General features: G+C 42.7%; 1 protein-coding gene across 3 annotated transcripts in view; it reads left to right on the plus strand.

Annotated features, from left to right (window-relative positions):
• The window catches only part of Ccbe1 (collagen and calcium binding EGF domains 1), a 258,110-nt gene that overhangs the window by 232,556 nt on the left and 13,968 nt on the right, over nucleotides 1-11,586 (plus strand). For 2 of the 3 annotated variants that reach the window (XM_060377145.1, XM_060377144.1), the window contains exons 7-10: nucleotides 1,661-1,781; nucleotides 8,375-8,514; nucleotides 8,614-8,649; nucleotides 9,331-9,366. In XM_060377145.1, coding sequence (XP_060233128.1) covers nucleotides 1,661-1,781; nucleotides 8,375-8,514; nucleotides 8,614-8,649; nucleotides 9,331-9,366 — 333 coding nt within the window. Of the gene's footprint in view, nucleotides 1-1,660; nucleotides 1,782-8,374; nucleotides 8,515-8,613; nucleotides 8,650-9,330; nucleotides 9,367-10,751; nucleotides 11,147-11,586 lie in introns of those variants that run through there. The other variant, XM_060377146.1, reaches the window with a different exon arrangement.

Below are 11,586 nucleotides of genomic sequence, written 5' to 3' on the forward strand. Positions count from 1 at the left end.
AGCAAGGTTGACCAGTGTTTAGGCAAGGACCGCTGGGTGGTGAATTGCTTGTTTACTGCACAAAATATTGCATAGTCAGGACAGTGGTTACATTTGAGCCTGACACAGAGCACTCGGGGACCTGGCGTGGCTGGGAGTTCCACGTGTTTGCTTGAATGCTCACTAGTGTGCTTGCTTTAGTTGTTTTTTAAGCTGCTTATATTAGTTTTGTGAAACTTCCTGTTTGGGACGACTTGTATTGTCCATTCCGACTTCAGTGCCTCTTCTGCTTTTTTCTCCTCCTCCTCTTCCTCCTCTTCCCCTCCTCCTCCTCATCGTCCTTCTCCTCCTTTGAGTCAGAAAAAGTGATTTGGTGAGAAAATTGAGTTTGGGGACAGGTGAAGTACCCACCATTCAACTTTCAGTTGAGCAATGAGAAAAAATGAGAGCCACGCATGCTCACTCACTGTGACCCTAGCTCACTTTCCTACCACGCACATATGCGGATTCTGAATGCACACACAGACACACACACACACACACACACACACACACACATACACATACATGTACATTCAGACACACACACAAATACATGTCATAAAAATTTTTAAAGAAAATGTACATATGTACCATGAAACTTTATTTAATCACGAAGAATAATTATGTAATTTCAGGAAAATAAATACAACTAGAGACCAATATGTTTAGTGAAATTAGCTAGACTCAGACAAAAAAAAAAAAAAGCGTGGTATCTTAGTTAGGTTTCTATTGCTGTACAAGAACCATGACCAAAGGCAACCTGGAGCAGAAGGGGTTCATTTGGTTTATGTATAACTCAAAGCCCATCATAAAGGGAAGTCAGGCAGAAACCTCCAGGCAGGAACTAAAGTGGGTCCTGGAGAAACACTGCTTTACTGGCTTGTCCACATGGCTTCAGCAACTTGATTTCTTACACGACCCAGGACCACCTGGACAGGGTGGTGTTGCCAAAATGACCAGATCCGGTCAAGTTGACAAAAAACTAACCAGCACAAATGTTTTCTCCCGTTCGCAGATTTTTAGATTTTACATTGATACATAAAGGTCTTCATGCGTGCATGCACGTGTGTGTGACATGAACACAGAAGGTAGACTGGAGGAAGGACGGAGATGAGGAGGAAGGAATAACAGGGTTTTATGAGTGAATAAAGAACAAATACAGTCGTTTTTTTCTGTTTTGTTTTGTTTTTAGAAAGCCACCAAAGTGTCTACTATCTGTCTGTTCTGAAGGTTGGCCCCGAATGTATGTCTGAACCCATAGTCCTGTTCCTGGTTCCCAGGACTGAACATTCTTTAAGGAAAGGGGCCATGTCTTGGTCACCACTGGATCCATAAACAAAAGCATGAGTCCTCGCATATGGTATATAACGATATGAGTTGATTTATAAAGTATTTATTCAAAGATTAGAAGTCCAAAGCTAATATGCTTTATTAGTCAGGGGAACTGAGCTCTATGGATGTCCCTGCAACCCTAAATGTACCTGGCTTCAACCACTGACTCATCAGACAACTCACAAAGTTTGCACTGGACGACTCCTTGGCTGCCTACAGTTAAGAGGCCTTGCAACCTTTACAGATGACTCTACTTTCTCATGGAGCTAGCCTGGCTCTCTGACCCAGGTCTGCCTTGTCTTTATAGGTCTCTCTGCTTCCCAACAATGCCGCTGAACTGGGCAAGAATGTCAATGGTGACAAGGTGCTGGCTTCAAACACCTACCTTACAGGGCCTCCTGGCCTGCCTGGGGGGCAGGGCCCACCTGGTGAGTATGAGAAAGGAGCCGAAGAAGATGGTAGGCTCTCGGCCCCCTCTGCCCACTAGGACATAGGCTGGCTGAGAGTTCACAGTGAGAGGTTGGACAGCGTTCTCACAGGTAACAGTGGATGTGCTGGGCAGCACTGCCCATACGGTGAGAGGCTATAGGGAGTTGGGTCCTACAGCTCGGAAAGAAAGGGTGGATCTTCTGGGATCGGATAAGACCCGTAATGGTTATTTTTAAAGCTGAGCATGGTACGACACACCTGGAATCGCAGTACTCAGGGGTCAGCGGAAGGAGGGTCATGAGCTAGAGACCAGCCTAGGCTACATGGCAAGAGTCTATCTTGAAGACAATTCCTTGAAGTTAGTGAGAAGCACTGTGAAGACACTGATGGAAAACTTTAACACAGAGTAATAGACTCAAGATTATTCAGTTCTTCTGAATCGCAGCCAGAGCCATCACCACTCTCCTCGGTTCATCCTCTGTCTTCTCTTATTGCTTACTGCATTATCAGCTATATTCTTACTCCTATCATATTGTAAGTAAGTGGGATTTCTTGAGGTGTGGCTCAAAGTAGGCCACTCCAAGGTTGAGTTTGAGTTTTGACAAGTACAGACTCCTATGTAACTTACAGCTCACAACACAGGAAGTCTCCACCTTCCAGAAAGTTCCTTTGAGAGAGGCACACCACCAGTGTTCTCCCCATACCGGCTCTAGGTAGCCACCAACTGCTTTCCTTTACCAAGACGTCCCCCACCCTAGAACCGCATCTCAGAGGACTGGTTTCTTTCTATCAGCCTTCAGTTTCAGAGATCCACCCACACTTAATTAGAAGGGCCCAAATGTCCTGTCCTTTCACTAGGAAAGATATAGTGAGAGTTTATTTCTTCAAGTTCTGAGGTGTTTTACATTGTATTGTGAACCTCTCCGTATATACATCAGCAGTGTCTTTCGCTTCAGTCGAAGAAATGACATTAGTGTTAGTGTGTGACTTTAAACCACAGCTGTCTTATCCCTGGTTTTCAACTCAGCTTTGTGTGGGATCTAAACTCTGATGTTCTGGCTGAGAAGGGTGAACACATACGATGACTACAAACAGCGGGAAAGTAAGCCAGGCTTACACCTACAATCCCAGCACTAAGGAGGCTGAGGCAGAAATTGCTGGGAGTTTGAGGCCAGGCTGGGCTAAAGAGTAAAATCCTGTCTCAAACAACAAACAGCAAACAAAACCAAGAAAAGTATATACCTCCCTCTTTTTATCAATGCTTCTTTTTATCAAGGCTGCAGGGAGATAGCATATAGCTTGTGGTCTGAGGTGAGTATCGGGGGATTGAACTGGTCAAGGAAGATCGGTTATGTATCAGAACAAGAGGGGCATGACCAAACTTTTTATCAAAAGATCAGTAGGGAGTAGGATTCCTATCATGGTGGCCCCAGTTCCTCTACAAGTGAGTACTCTTCCTTTGCATCTCTGGGTGAGTCTACATGTTGCTAGAGCAAGGACAGCTACAGGAACAGGGAGCCATTGCCTGTTGGTTTTCTTAATAAATGGCTAACTAGTTTGCCTCCTGGTTCTTCTTTCCAGTTTCTAGCATGGTTTGAGCTGTCCAGGGTCCTTGGGGGAAATAACATTATTGAAGATTGAAGATGAATGGGCCTATGAAATGCATAAATTCTCATTCATTTCTAGACTTGGATCACTTTCCTATAAGATGTATTATGGTGTCTAGAGAGCTCATGAGGTTCTCCCTTTCCATTTTCATGTCAAGGTCCTACATTTTAAAGGCCCTTGATACACATTGATCTCTGATGTTTACTGATTGGGTAACTGCAGTTGACACCTCACCTCTAGCTTGTCTTTCTTCTGTCAGACAGAATAGTTACAGAAGTGATCTATCCCCCTTCCCAAATAAAGTCTTTTGAAATGTACCTAGAATGGGTGTTGAGAGTTGGGACATGAGACATGTTTGAAAGGAGCATTGACTGCCTACAACTTTGTCTTAGTTATTCTAAAAACCAGAAATGACTTCTCCAAATATGAAAAGCCTAGGGTCTTTGGTTCTTTGTTTTGTTTTCCAGAGCCTAGAATTATTCTGTGCTGGCACTGTGTACTGTTGGCTAAAGCTAGTAACAAATAAAAAGTCAACTGAGAGGAGACAGTGTGGCATAACAAGAAACCCTTATGAACGGCCTGACGTGCCCCCCCCCCTGGGAGAGTGCGGATGAATAAGACAAAGCCTGTGTTCTCACAGGGCTTCAAGCTTGCTGCTCTCTCACATGAAGGATATTGACCCTGGCTATCCACCAAGCAGAAAAAAGTTAACTCAAAATGGATTAAAGACCTAAATGTAAAACACTGAAGTCATAAAAGTGCCATGACCTTGGATTTTTCAGTGATTTCTTAGACACGTTTTCCAAAGTAAGAACACATAAAAGTAAATTATGTCAAACTTAACGTGTATAAATGAAACAGTGAAGGAAGTCAAATGGTAGTTTTGGAAGCCATTTACCTGATGAAGGGTTAACATCTAGAATATACTTTAAATATAATAATCCAACAATGACAAGTCAAACTGATTAAAAGATGGGCAAGTAACATAAAAAGCCATTTCCTCAAAGAATATATGCAAACGGCTAACAGAACCATGAAAATCACTCAATGTCACAAAGTATTAGAAGAAAGCAAACCCAAACCTACAGAAAGATAGTTACCTTATATCCACTACCAGAAGAATATGCGAAGGGAAAGTTAAGCGTGTGTCAGTATCGGGGCTTGGCTATAAAGCATACCTCCCCAAATCCATAATGTGCTGAGGCTTGGTCCTCTGCTGGTGATATCATTTGGGGATATGAGACTTGGAGCAAGCCCCCGGGGCAACATCCTGGGATCTTTCTTGTCCCTGGAACTTCCCTCCCTGCTTCTCTGCCACCTGCCCACCACATTGTGAGCTCTGTCTTGCTCCCTCCACCATGGTGGGCTGATAACTCTGAAACTCTGAAACTCTGAGCCAAATTAAATCTCCTCCTTAGGTTTTTCCAGTGGTTATTTGGTCACAGCAACAATAAAGCTAATACAGAGAAAATATAGGAAAACTGTAAAGTGTAAAATAATGTAGCCACTATGGAAAAAAGGTGAAGTTACTTTAAAATATTTAAACAAGAACATGGGCCAGCAATCCCATGTCTGTGTACATGCATATACATATACATACACCTCCAGAAGAATGGGAAACATTCAAATACCCATGTTTACAGCACCACTGTCCAGTGGCCAATGGATAAAGGCTTCCCATTACTCTCTGGTAGGTGACTAAAATGATAAAATGTGATATATACACACATACAAATAAGCTATTGTCCTACCTTTTGAGATGATAGGTGGACTAGTCTTGGAGACATTAGGTTGAGTAAGAACCACCCAGTTTTTAAAGCAGGCAGACACAGCCAGGCATATGAGATCCCACCTATAATGCCAGCACTTGAGAAGAGTTCTCAGTGGCCACAAAATGTAGTCGTCCATGATAAAAACATTCTAGAGATCTGAGACAAAGCTTTGTGAGGGTACCAACACTTGTGAACCTCACATTTACAAATAATTAAGATGAAAACATTTGTATTATGCAATTTGTGCACAGTATTTTTTAAAGTACTCTAATTGCATGTATCCTTTTCCCACATCCTCCCTGGCTGATGTTCAGTAGTCTGTAGTCTGCACCAAGGTTCAGCCTCTCAACTTAAACATTTGTGGCCCTCAAGGAGACAGGTGCTTCCTGGAGACTCATCATGTGACAGTCTGTGTCCTACACAGATGTCTTAAATGGCAGTTCAGGGGTGCCTCTTTCTTATTGCAAGCTCTAGCCAAGCCAATGTAGCTGTTTATAACTCTTTCTGTAAAGGAGAGGAACCCTCACAGACTTCTGAATCAACCTCCATGATAAAATTAAATGAAAAAAGTTGTGTAACAGCTATCATCAGTTAGGTACAAAATGGTCATACAGCTAGTTCTTAAATACTCCCAGTGCTTTGTTGATACAGGCCTCCAAAGAGAACTTTAGAAAACAAACTTACTGTCTACAGAAACCCTACAGGTAGCCTAGGTGAGTGAAAGCAGCTGTGTGAGAAGCTAAACTGGGACAGAGCATAGACTCTACCGGGAGGGTGTTCCACCTAAAAGAACACCCACTGATGCTCCAATCACTGTGCCAGCAGCAGAACTCAAGTCTAAATTTAGTTCTTTCTGTTTTCAAACTATGGCCAGAAACCCAGATCTTTGCATGAAGTCTCAAAATTCTTAAACAGCAGGAATATTCAGAGGCCACAGTTGCATATAAAATATTCACATGACCATAATAGTTTACGAAGCAGTGGGCAGTTAATTTTTAACTGTTGTGTTTCATTGGGGTGGAAGCAAAGCAGAAGAGCAGAAGTCTGGGTGGTGCACCTGTTAGGGAAGGACAGGAGTCAAGGAGTGATGGGTACCTTGACAGAAAGATGAGGATGAGCAAGTGTGTGATTGAACTTCGAGCAATTGAAGCCACTGCAGGGCTTCCTCCTTCTCTCAAATTTGGCTCTTTACAGAGTATTGGCATATTTAAGAACTAGCTATATTACATAATCTAGTGTCTGCTTTGCTTCTGAGTCACCTCAGAGTCTAATTCTGCTTACTGCTATATAACTCAATAGCTGCTTCTTTATTTTGCTCTTGCTTATTTATGTGTGTCAAAAATTTTTTGTCAAATTCTGCACATCATTTTTAGATAAACACTAGTGTCCGAGAGACTTGGTAATCACTCTTTGAGAGAGGCCCCTTCTTCTTCTTTTCAGGTCTGTAACAAAAAGTTGAGTCATCCTAATGAGTAGTTAGCTGAGTTAGTTTGGGGCTTTGTTGTCACTATATTTACCTTCAGTGCTTTGCCGTCTTCCAATATTCAAATCTCTCAACTGGTAGGATGCTGTTCCTTTTTGCTGAGTCCATATTAGTGGGGTTTCTCTGTTTGTATTCCACTCTTGTCTTTCTGCAATTCCTACACAACTCTCTACACTGTTGTCCTCTCCTCAATAATAAGTTCCTTTTACTTTATATTTCATGTTAGAGTTGTGGGTGTAGAGGCAGTTTCACTTTTCTTTGTCCTGTGTTTCCAGACCTTGAACAAGTAAGACCTCATCTTCACGTTCACCCCTAGCAAACTATGAACAGAACAGCATTTCCTACCCTTCTCACACAAGAAGTGGGAATATATAATGCCAACAGGAGAGAGCCTATGATCCTTATCTTGGGGGACTGAGGTGTTTAGAGTAATGGCTAAAAGTAGGAAAGTTCTATGTAGAAAGAAAATCTTGTGTATTGTCTGGATGCATTGCCTGTCAATTAAAGAAAAAAAAAACTATGGCCTATAGGAAAGGGTAGAACAGAAGGTGCAACATCCAGCAAGCAGAAAGGATTCTGAGATAGAGTCAGGTGTAGGATGTTCATCTGAAAAAAATGTGAGGAGAACAGACGTATGGTACCTGAGCAATGGTAAGCAGCCATGTGGCCAAATGTAGATTATTATAATGCATTATTTTATATATCAGAGAAGAGCCTAATTATATGGCCTAGGTATTTGTAAATATATTTTGAGTCTCATGAATCATTATCCTGGGAGCTTGGGGTTGTGAAGAAAAACATACACCCTACTACAGTTGTATAACTAAGAAACACTCAATAGACCTGCAAAGAATGGGTGAGGTGTAGAAAGGGGAAGCTTAGCACATGTTTAGTGCTTACTGTGTGTGAAGTACTAGTCCATGGAGTATGTGTATGTATCTAAAATTTTATCTAATACAACCATGGTATATTGGAGTTTTATTCAGATTTGGAGATAAAAGACTAAGGTTCAAGGAGCTCAAGAAAATCGTCAGATATTCAAATGTAGAACTCTCTGATGGCAAAACTTCTACTACTGGTGTTTGTGTTTGTGTGTGTATATATATGTGCTTGTGTGTGCATTGGAATGCATGTGTATGTGTGTTGGCCAGAGGGCAATATTTTGGTGTCCTTTTATATCACTGTCATCATTTCACATTTCAGAGGAACTGGCTGATGAGAAAGCCCTTTGAATCTTCCTCTATCAACTCACTCGCCCTCTGGGTTTACAGATACACACCACCGCACCAACTTCTACATGGGTACTATGAATATGAACTTGGGTTTTCATTCTCACACAGAAAGCACTTTGAGCCATGTCCCCAACCCCACTGTGATACTCTTAAGCATTCTCTAGATAACATTACATGCTGCTGTGGTCCAGGGGTAGGGAGAGGCAGAGAGCAGGACATGCTTAAAGGAGTAGAGCATGTCGATGACTGAGTAGGGAGATTGTGGAACTCTCGATCTACTGTAGGAAGACTCTCAAGTTTCCCACTTGAGCAGATGGGTGACAGAGGGTCCAAGAAAAGAAAGAAAGGTGAAGCCACTTTTCATCGTGTTGAGTTTAAATCCCCATAGGCACATTAATAGAGACATCACAAACAAAGAGCAGAGTTAAGAAAAATCACTACAATGACTTTAAGATGCTGTGGTTGTGGAGTAAGTGCTAATATGTTCTTGATTACAGGCTCACCAGGACCCAAGGGCAGCCCTGGATTTCCCGGTATGCCAGGCCCTCCTGGACAGCCTGGCCCACGGGGCTCAATGGGACCTATGGGACCATCCCCTGACCTGTCTCACATTAAGCAAGGCCGGAGGGGCCCTGTGGTCAGTGTCTTCTCTGAGATCCATGTAATATTAGATATGTGTTCTTGTCCTGCTTTTGTTTTGTTTTCACTTAAATCATCAGATGCTTGTGTCTTCTAGGGCCCACCAGGAGCACCAGGAAGACATGGCTCCAAGGTGAGTCTTATAACTGGTCCTTAACAGTTGCAGGGCTGTTTCCCCCCACTGCTGGTCATCCAATGAAGCTCAGCACACTCTACCTCCCTTCCCTATGTTGCATGTAGCAAAGTTGAAACACAGATACATAGGTTGAGAGTAGCAAACCCCACAATCTATAATGCTTGAAAATCCTAAACTTTTGGAGCACATGTAACATTGTGTGGGAACAGGAATTCTGAACTGGATGTTGTAAATTAAGCCTCTGTGTAGTAATGATCCCAACTGGGTTTCTCACTAATCTATGTTTTTTTTAGATTGGCCTCACTTGTTTAAGGGGAGAAGTACACGCTCGTTCATTCTATACTAGTGGCGGCTTCCCTGTAGGAAGTTGACTGCTGCCAGTATCGCTTACTTCAGAAAAGCTGGTGCCTCACCCATTGCCTAGAAATGCAAGATTCCTTATCAGCTCCGGTTTGAAAATGTATAATCTTGTGAGAACTCAGCAGCTGAGGCACTTGACCCAAGCTTGCCAGTTCTGATAAGAAGTCCCCCGAGCCCAGCTTTGATGCCCAGTTTATTTCGTATAGAAAATGCTTTTTTCCTGCAGGAGGGTGGCTGTGGGTGGTGGGTATCTAATCGGAGACAGAGGTCCTTACATCTGCATGCTCCAGAATGCTAACCCTCGCCTTTTGGTTTTAGGGGGAGAGAGGAGCACCTGGGCCCCCAGGGTCACCGGTGAGTCGCACTGTCTGTCCTGCTTGCCCAGTAGTTGTGCCTCTTAGGGGTGTGGCATTCATAAAATGGTTGAGTGGGTCTGCTTAGATGGATCAGTGGGTAAAGGCACTTATCGCCAAGCCTGATGACCTGAGTTCAATTTCTAGGACCCAAATGGTGGAAGAAGAGAACTGACTCCCACAAATTGTCCTCTGACATCCATAGGAGTGCTATACATGTCCCCAAACCAAAACAAAAACAAAAAACCTTTAAACATGTTTTAAGAATTTATGAGTGGGTCTTGTTGGCAGAGGCTCACCCTCCTGTGCTGGCACTTAGCCATCAGGTCCGTGGTTAGGAGGAAAGTTCTAAACAACCATAAGCAACTTGTTTGGGTTTTTTTAAATTTGTTTTCTGCTGTCACTTTTTCTTTTACCGCAGATAATGTTTATGTGAACTATCTCCTCGGCAGCCTGCTATGCCAGGAACCCATTTCCAAATGCATCCTAAGATGTTGGAAAGAAGGGCTGAGGATATGGCTTAGTCAGTATAGGGCAGGACATACAGGCAAGGGGCCTGAGTTCAGCCCCCATGTGGAAAAGCCACTGCTGAAAGAGGCCACTCACAATCTCAGCTCTAAGGAGGCAGAGAAAGATGGAACCCTTGGTCTTGCTGGCCAGCCAGCCTAACAGAACCAACATTTCTAGTCTAGGAATAGATTCTTTCTAAAAACAAACAAACAAGCAAAAACATACAGAATGGACAGTTCCCACAGAATGTCAACCAAGGTTGGCTTCTGGCCCTCATACACCCCTGGGCAGGCAGACAGACATGGTGTTGAAGGAATTTCTTCTTGATTCACTAGCATGAGACAAAAAGCTAATTGGGAATGGTATCAGCTTTTAAAACTTCAAAGCTTGTCTCCAGTGGCACACCTCTTCCAGTAAGACCACACCTCTTAATCCTTCCCAAATAGTTCCACCAGTTGAGAATCAAGTGTTCAAGTGAATGACTATTTGAGGGTCATTCACATTTAAACCACTATATCCCACTCCTTGGCACCCTAGGGCTTGTGGCCAACTCTTAATTCAAACTGCAGTTAGCCTGGCTTCAAAAGTCCCCCATAGTTTCTCACAATTTAAAGGTTCAAAGTCTTGAGATGCAAAACAATCTCTTATTTGTAACCCTCTGTAAAATAAATTTAAAAAAATTACATGGTTTCAACATATAATGACACAGAATATACATTACCATTCTAAAAGGGAAGAATGGGTGCAGAGTGAGGAAATACTGGACCAATGCAGGATGGAAACCCAGAAGAGCAAATATCAAATCCTGTAGCCTGTCAAAGGCTTAGATGGTTCTGCCCTTCCAGTTTTGTTGACTGCAGCACACTTTTCTCTCAGGCTGTTTCAACTTCCTGTATGCAACTCTGCCTGGTAGACATTCCACAGCTTTGATACCTCCAACATCCTGCAGTTTTCAACACAATCCAGGCTTCATTTTCACAGCTTTATGCAAGGATTCCCCAGCTATACGTTTGCTCTCCTTTTTTAAAATTTAATTTAATTTAATTTACTGTATATTGGTGTTTTGCCTGCATGTATGTCTGTGTGAGGGTGTCAATCCCCTGGAACTGGAGTTACAGACAGTTGTGAGAGGCTATGTGGGTGCTAGGATTTGAACCTGGGTCCCTTGGAAGAGCAGTCAGTGCTTTTAACCTCTCAGGCAGCTCTCCAACCCCAGAACAACTACTTCTTGAGGTCTTTTCCTTTCACAAATTGTAGGATTAGCTGGGCGGGGTCTTGCCCTGAGGATACTACTCCCTGTATTCCATTTTGCATCAGGACTCTCCTTACCTCTTTCATAATAAACCGTGGTTTTAGCATCAAATTTCCTGATGTTTATTTTTCTTTTCAAACTGTACATTTTTCATTTCCCTTTTGCCCTGCTTGCTCATCTTCACTGTAGCAAACTGCACAAGACTGATTACTAATAATCATGTAACAGTCAATATTGGGCTGTCTTGAAAGCTCCTCTGCCAAGGAAATTAATCCACTGTTTTTTCAATTTTGCCTTAGGCAGAAAGCAGCCATATTCTTTACTAAAATAGCACAGAATGGCCCTTACCTCGGTTGCTAATATTGTTACTTTCTGAAACCTCTTGAACTGGAGCAAAGACCTATTAGAATATCCCAGTAAGTTCTGCAGCATTCAACTTTCCTATTCTAAAATCCCATA

This window comes from Meriones unguiculatus, chromosome 2 (genome assembly GCF_030254825.1).
Source record: "Meriones unguiculatus strain TT.TT164.6M chromosome 2, Bangor_MerUng_6.1, whole genome shotgun sequence".
Classification (NCBI taxonomy): domain Eukaryota; kingdom Metazoa; phylum Chordata; class Mammalia; order Rodentia; family Muridae; genus Meriones; species Meriones unguiculatus.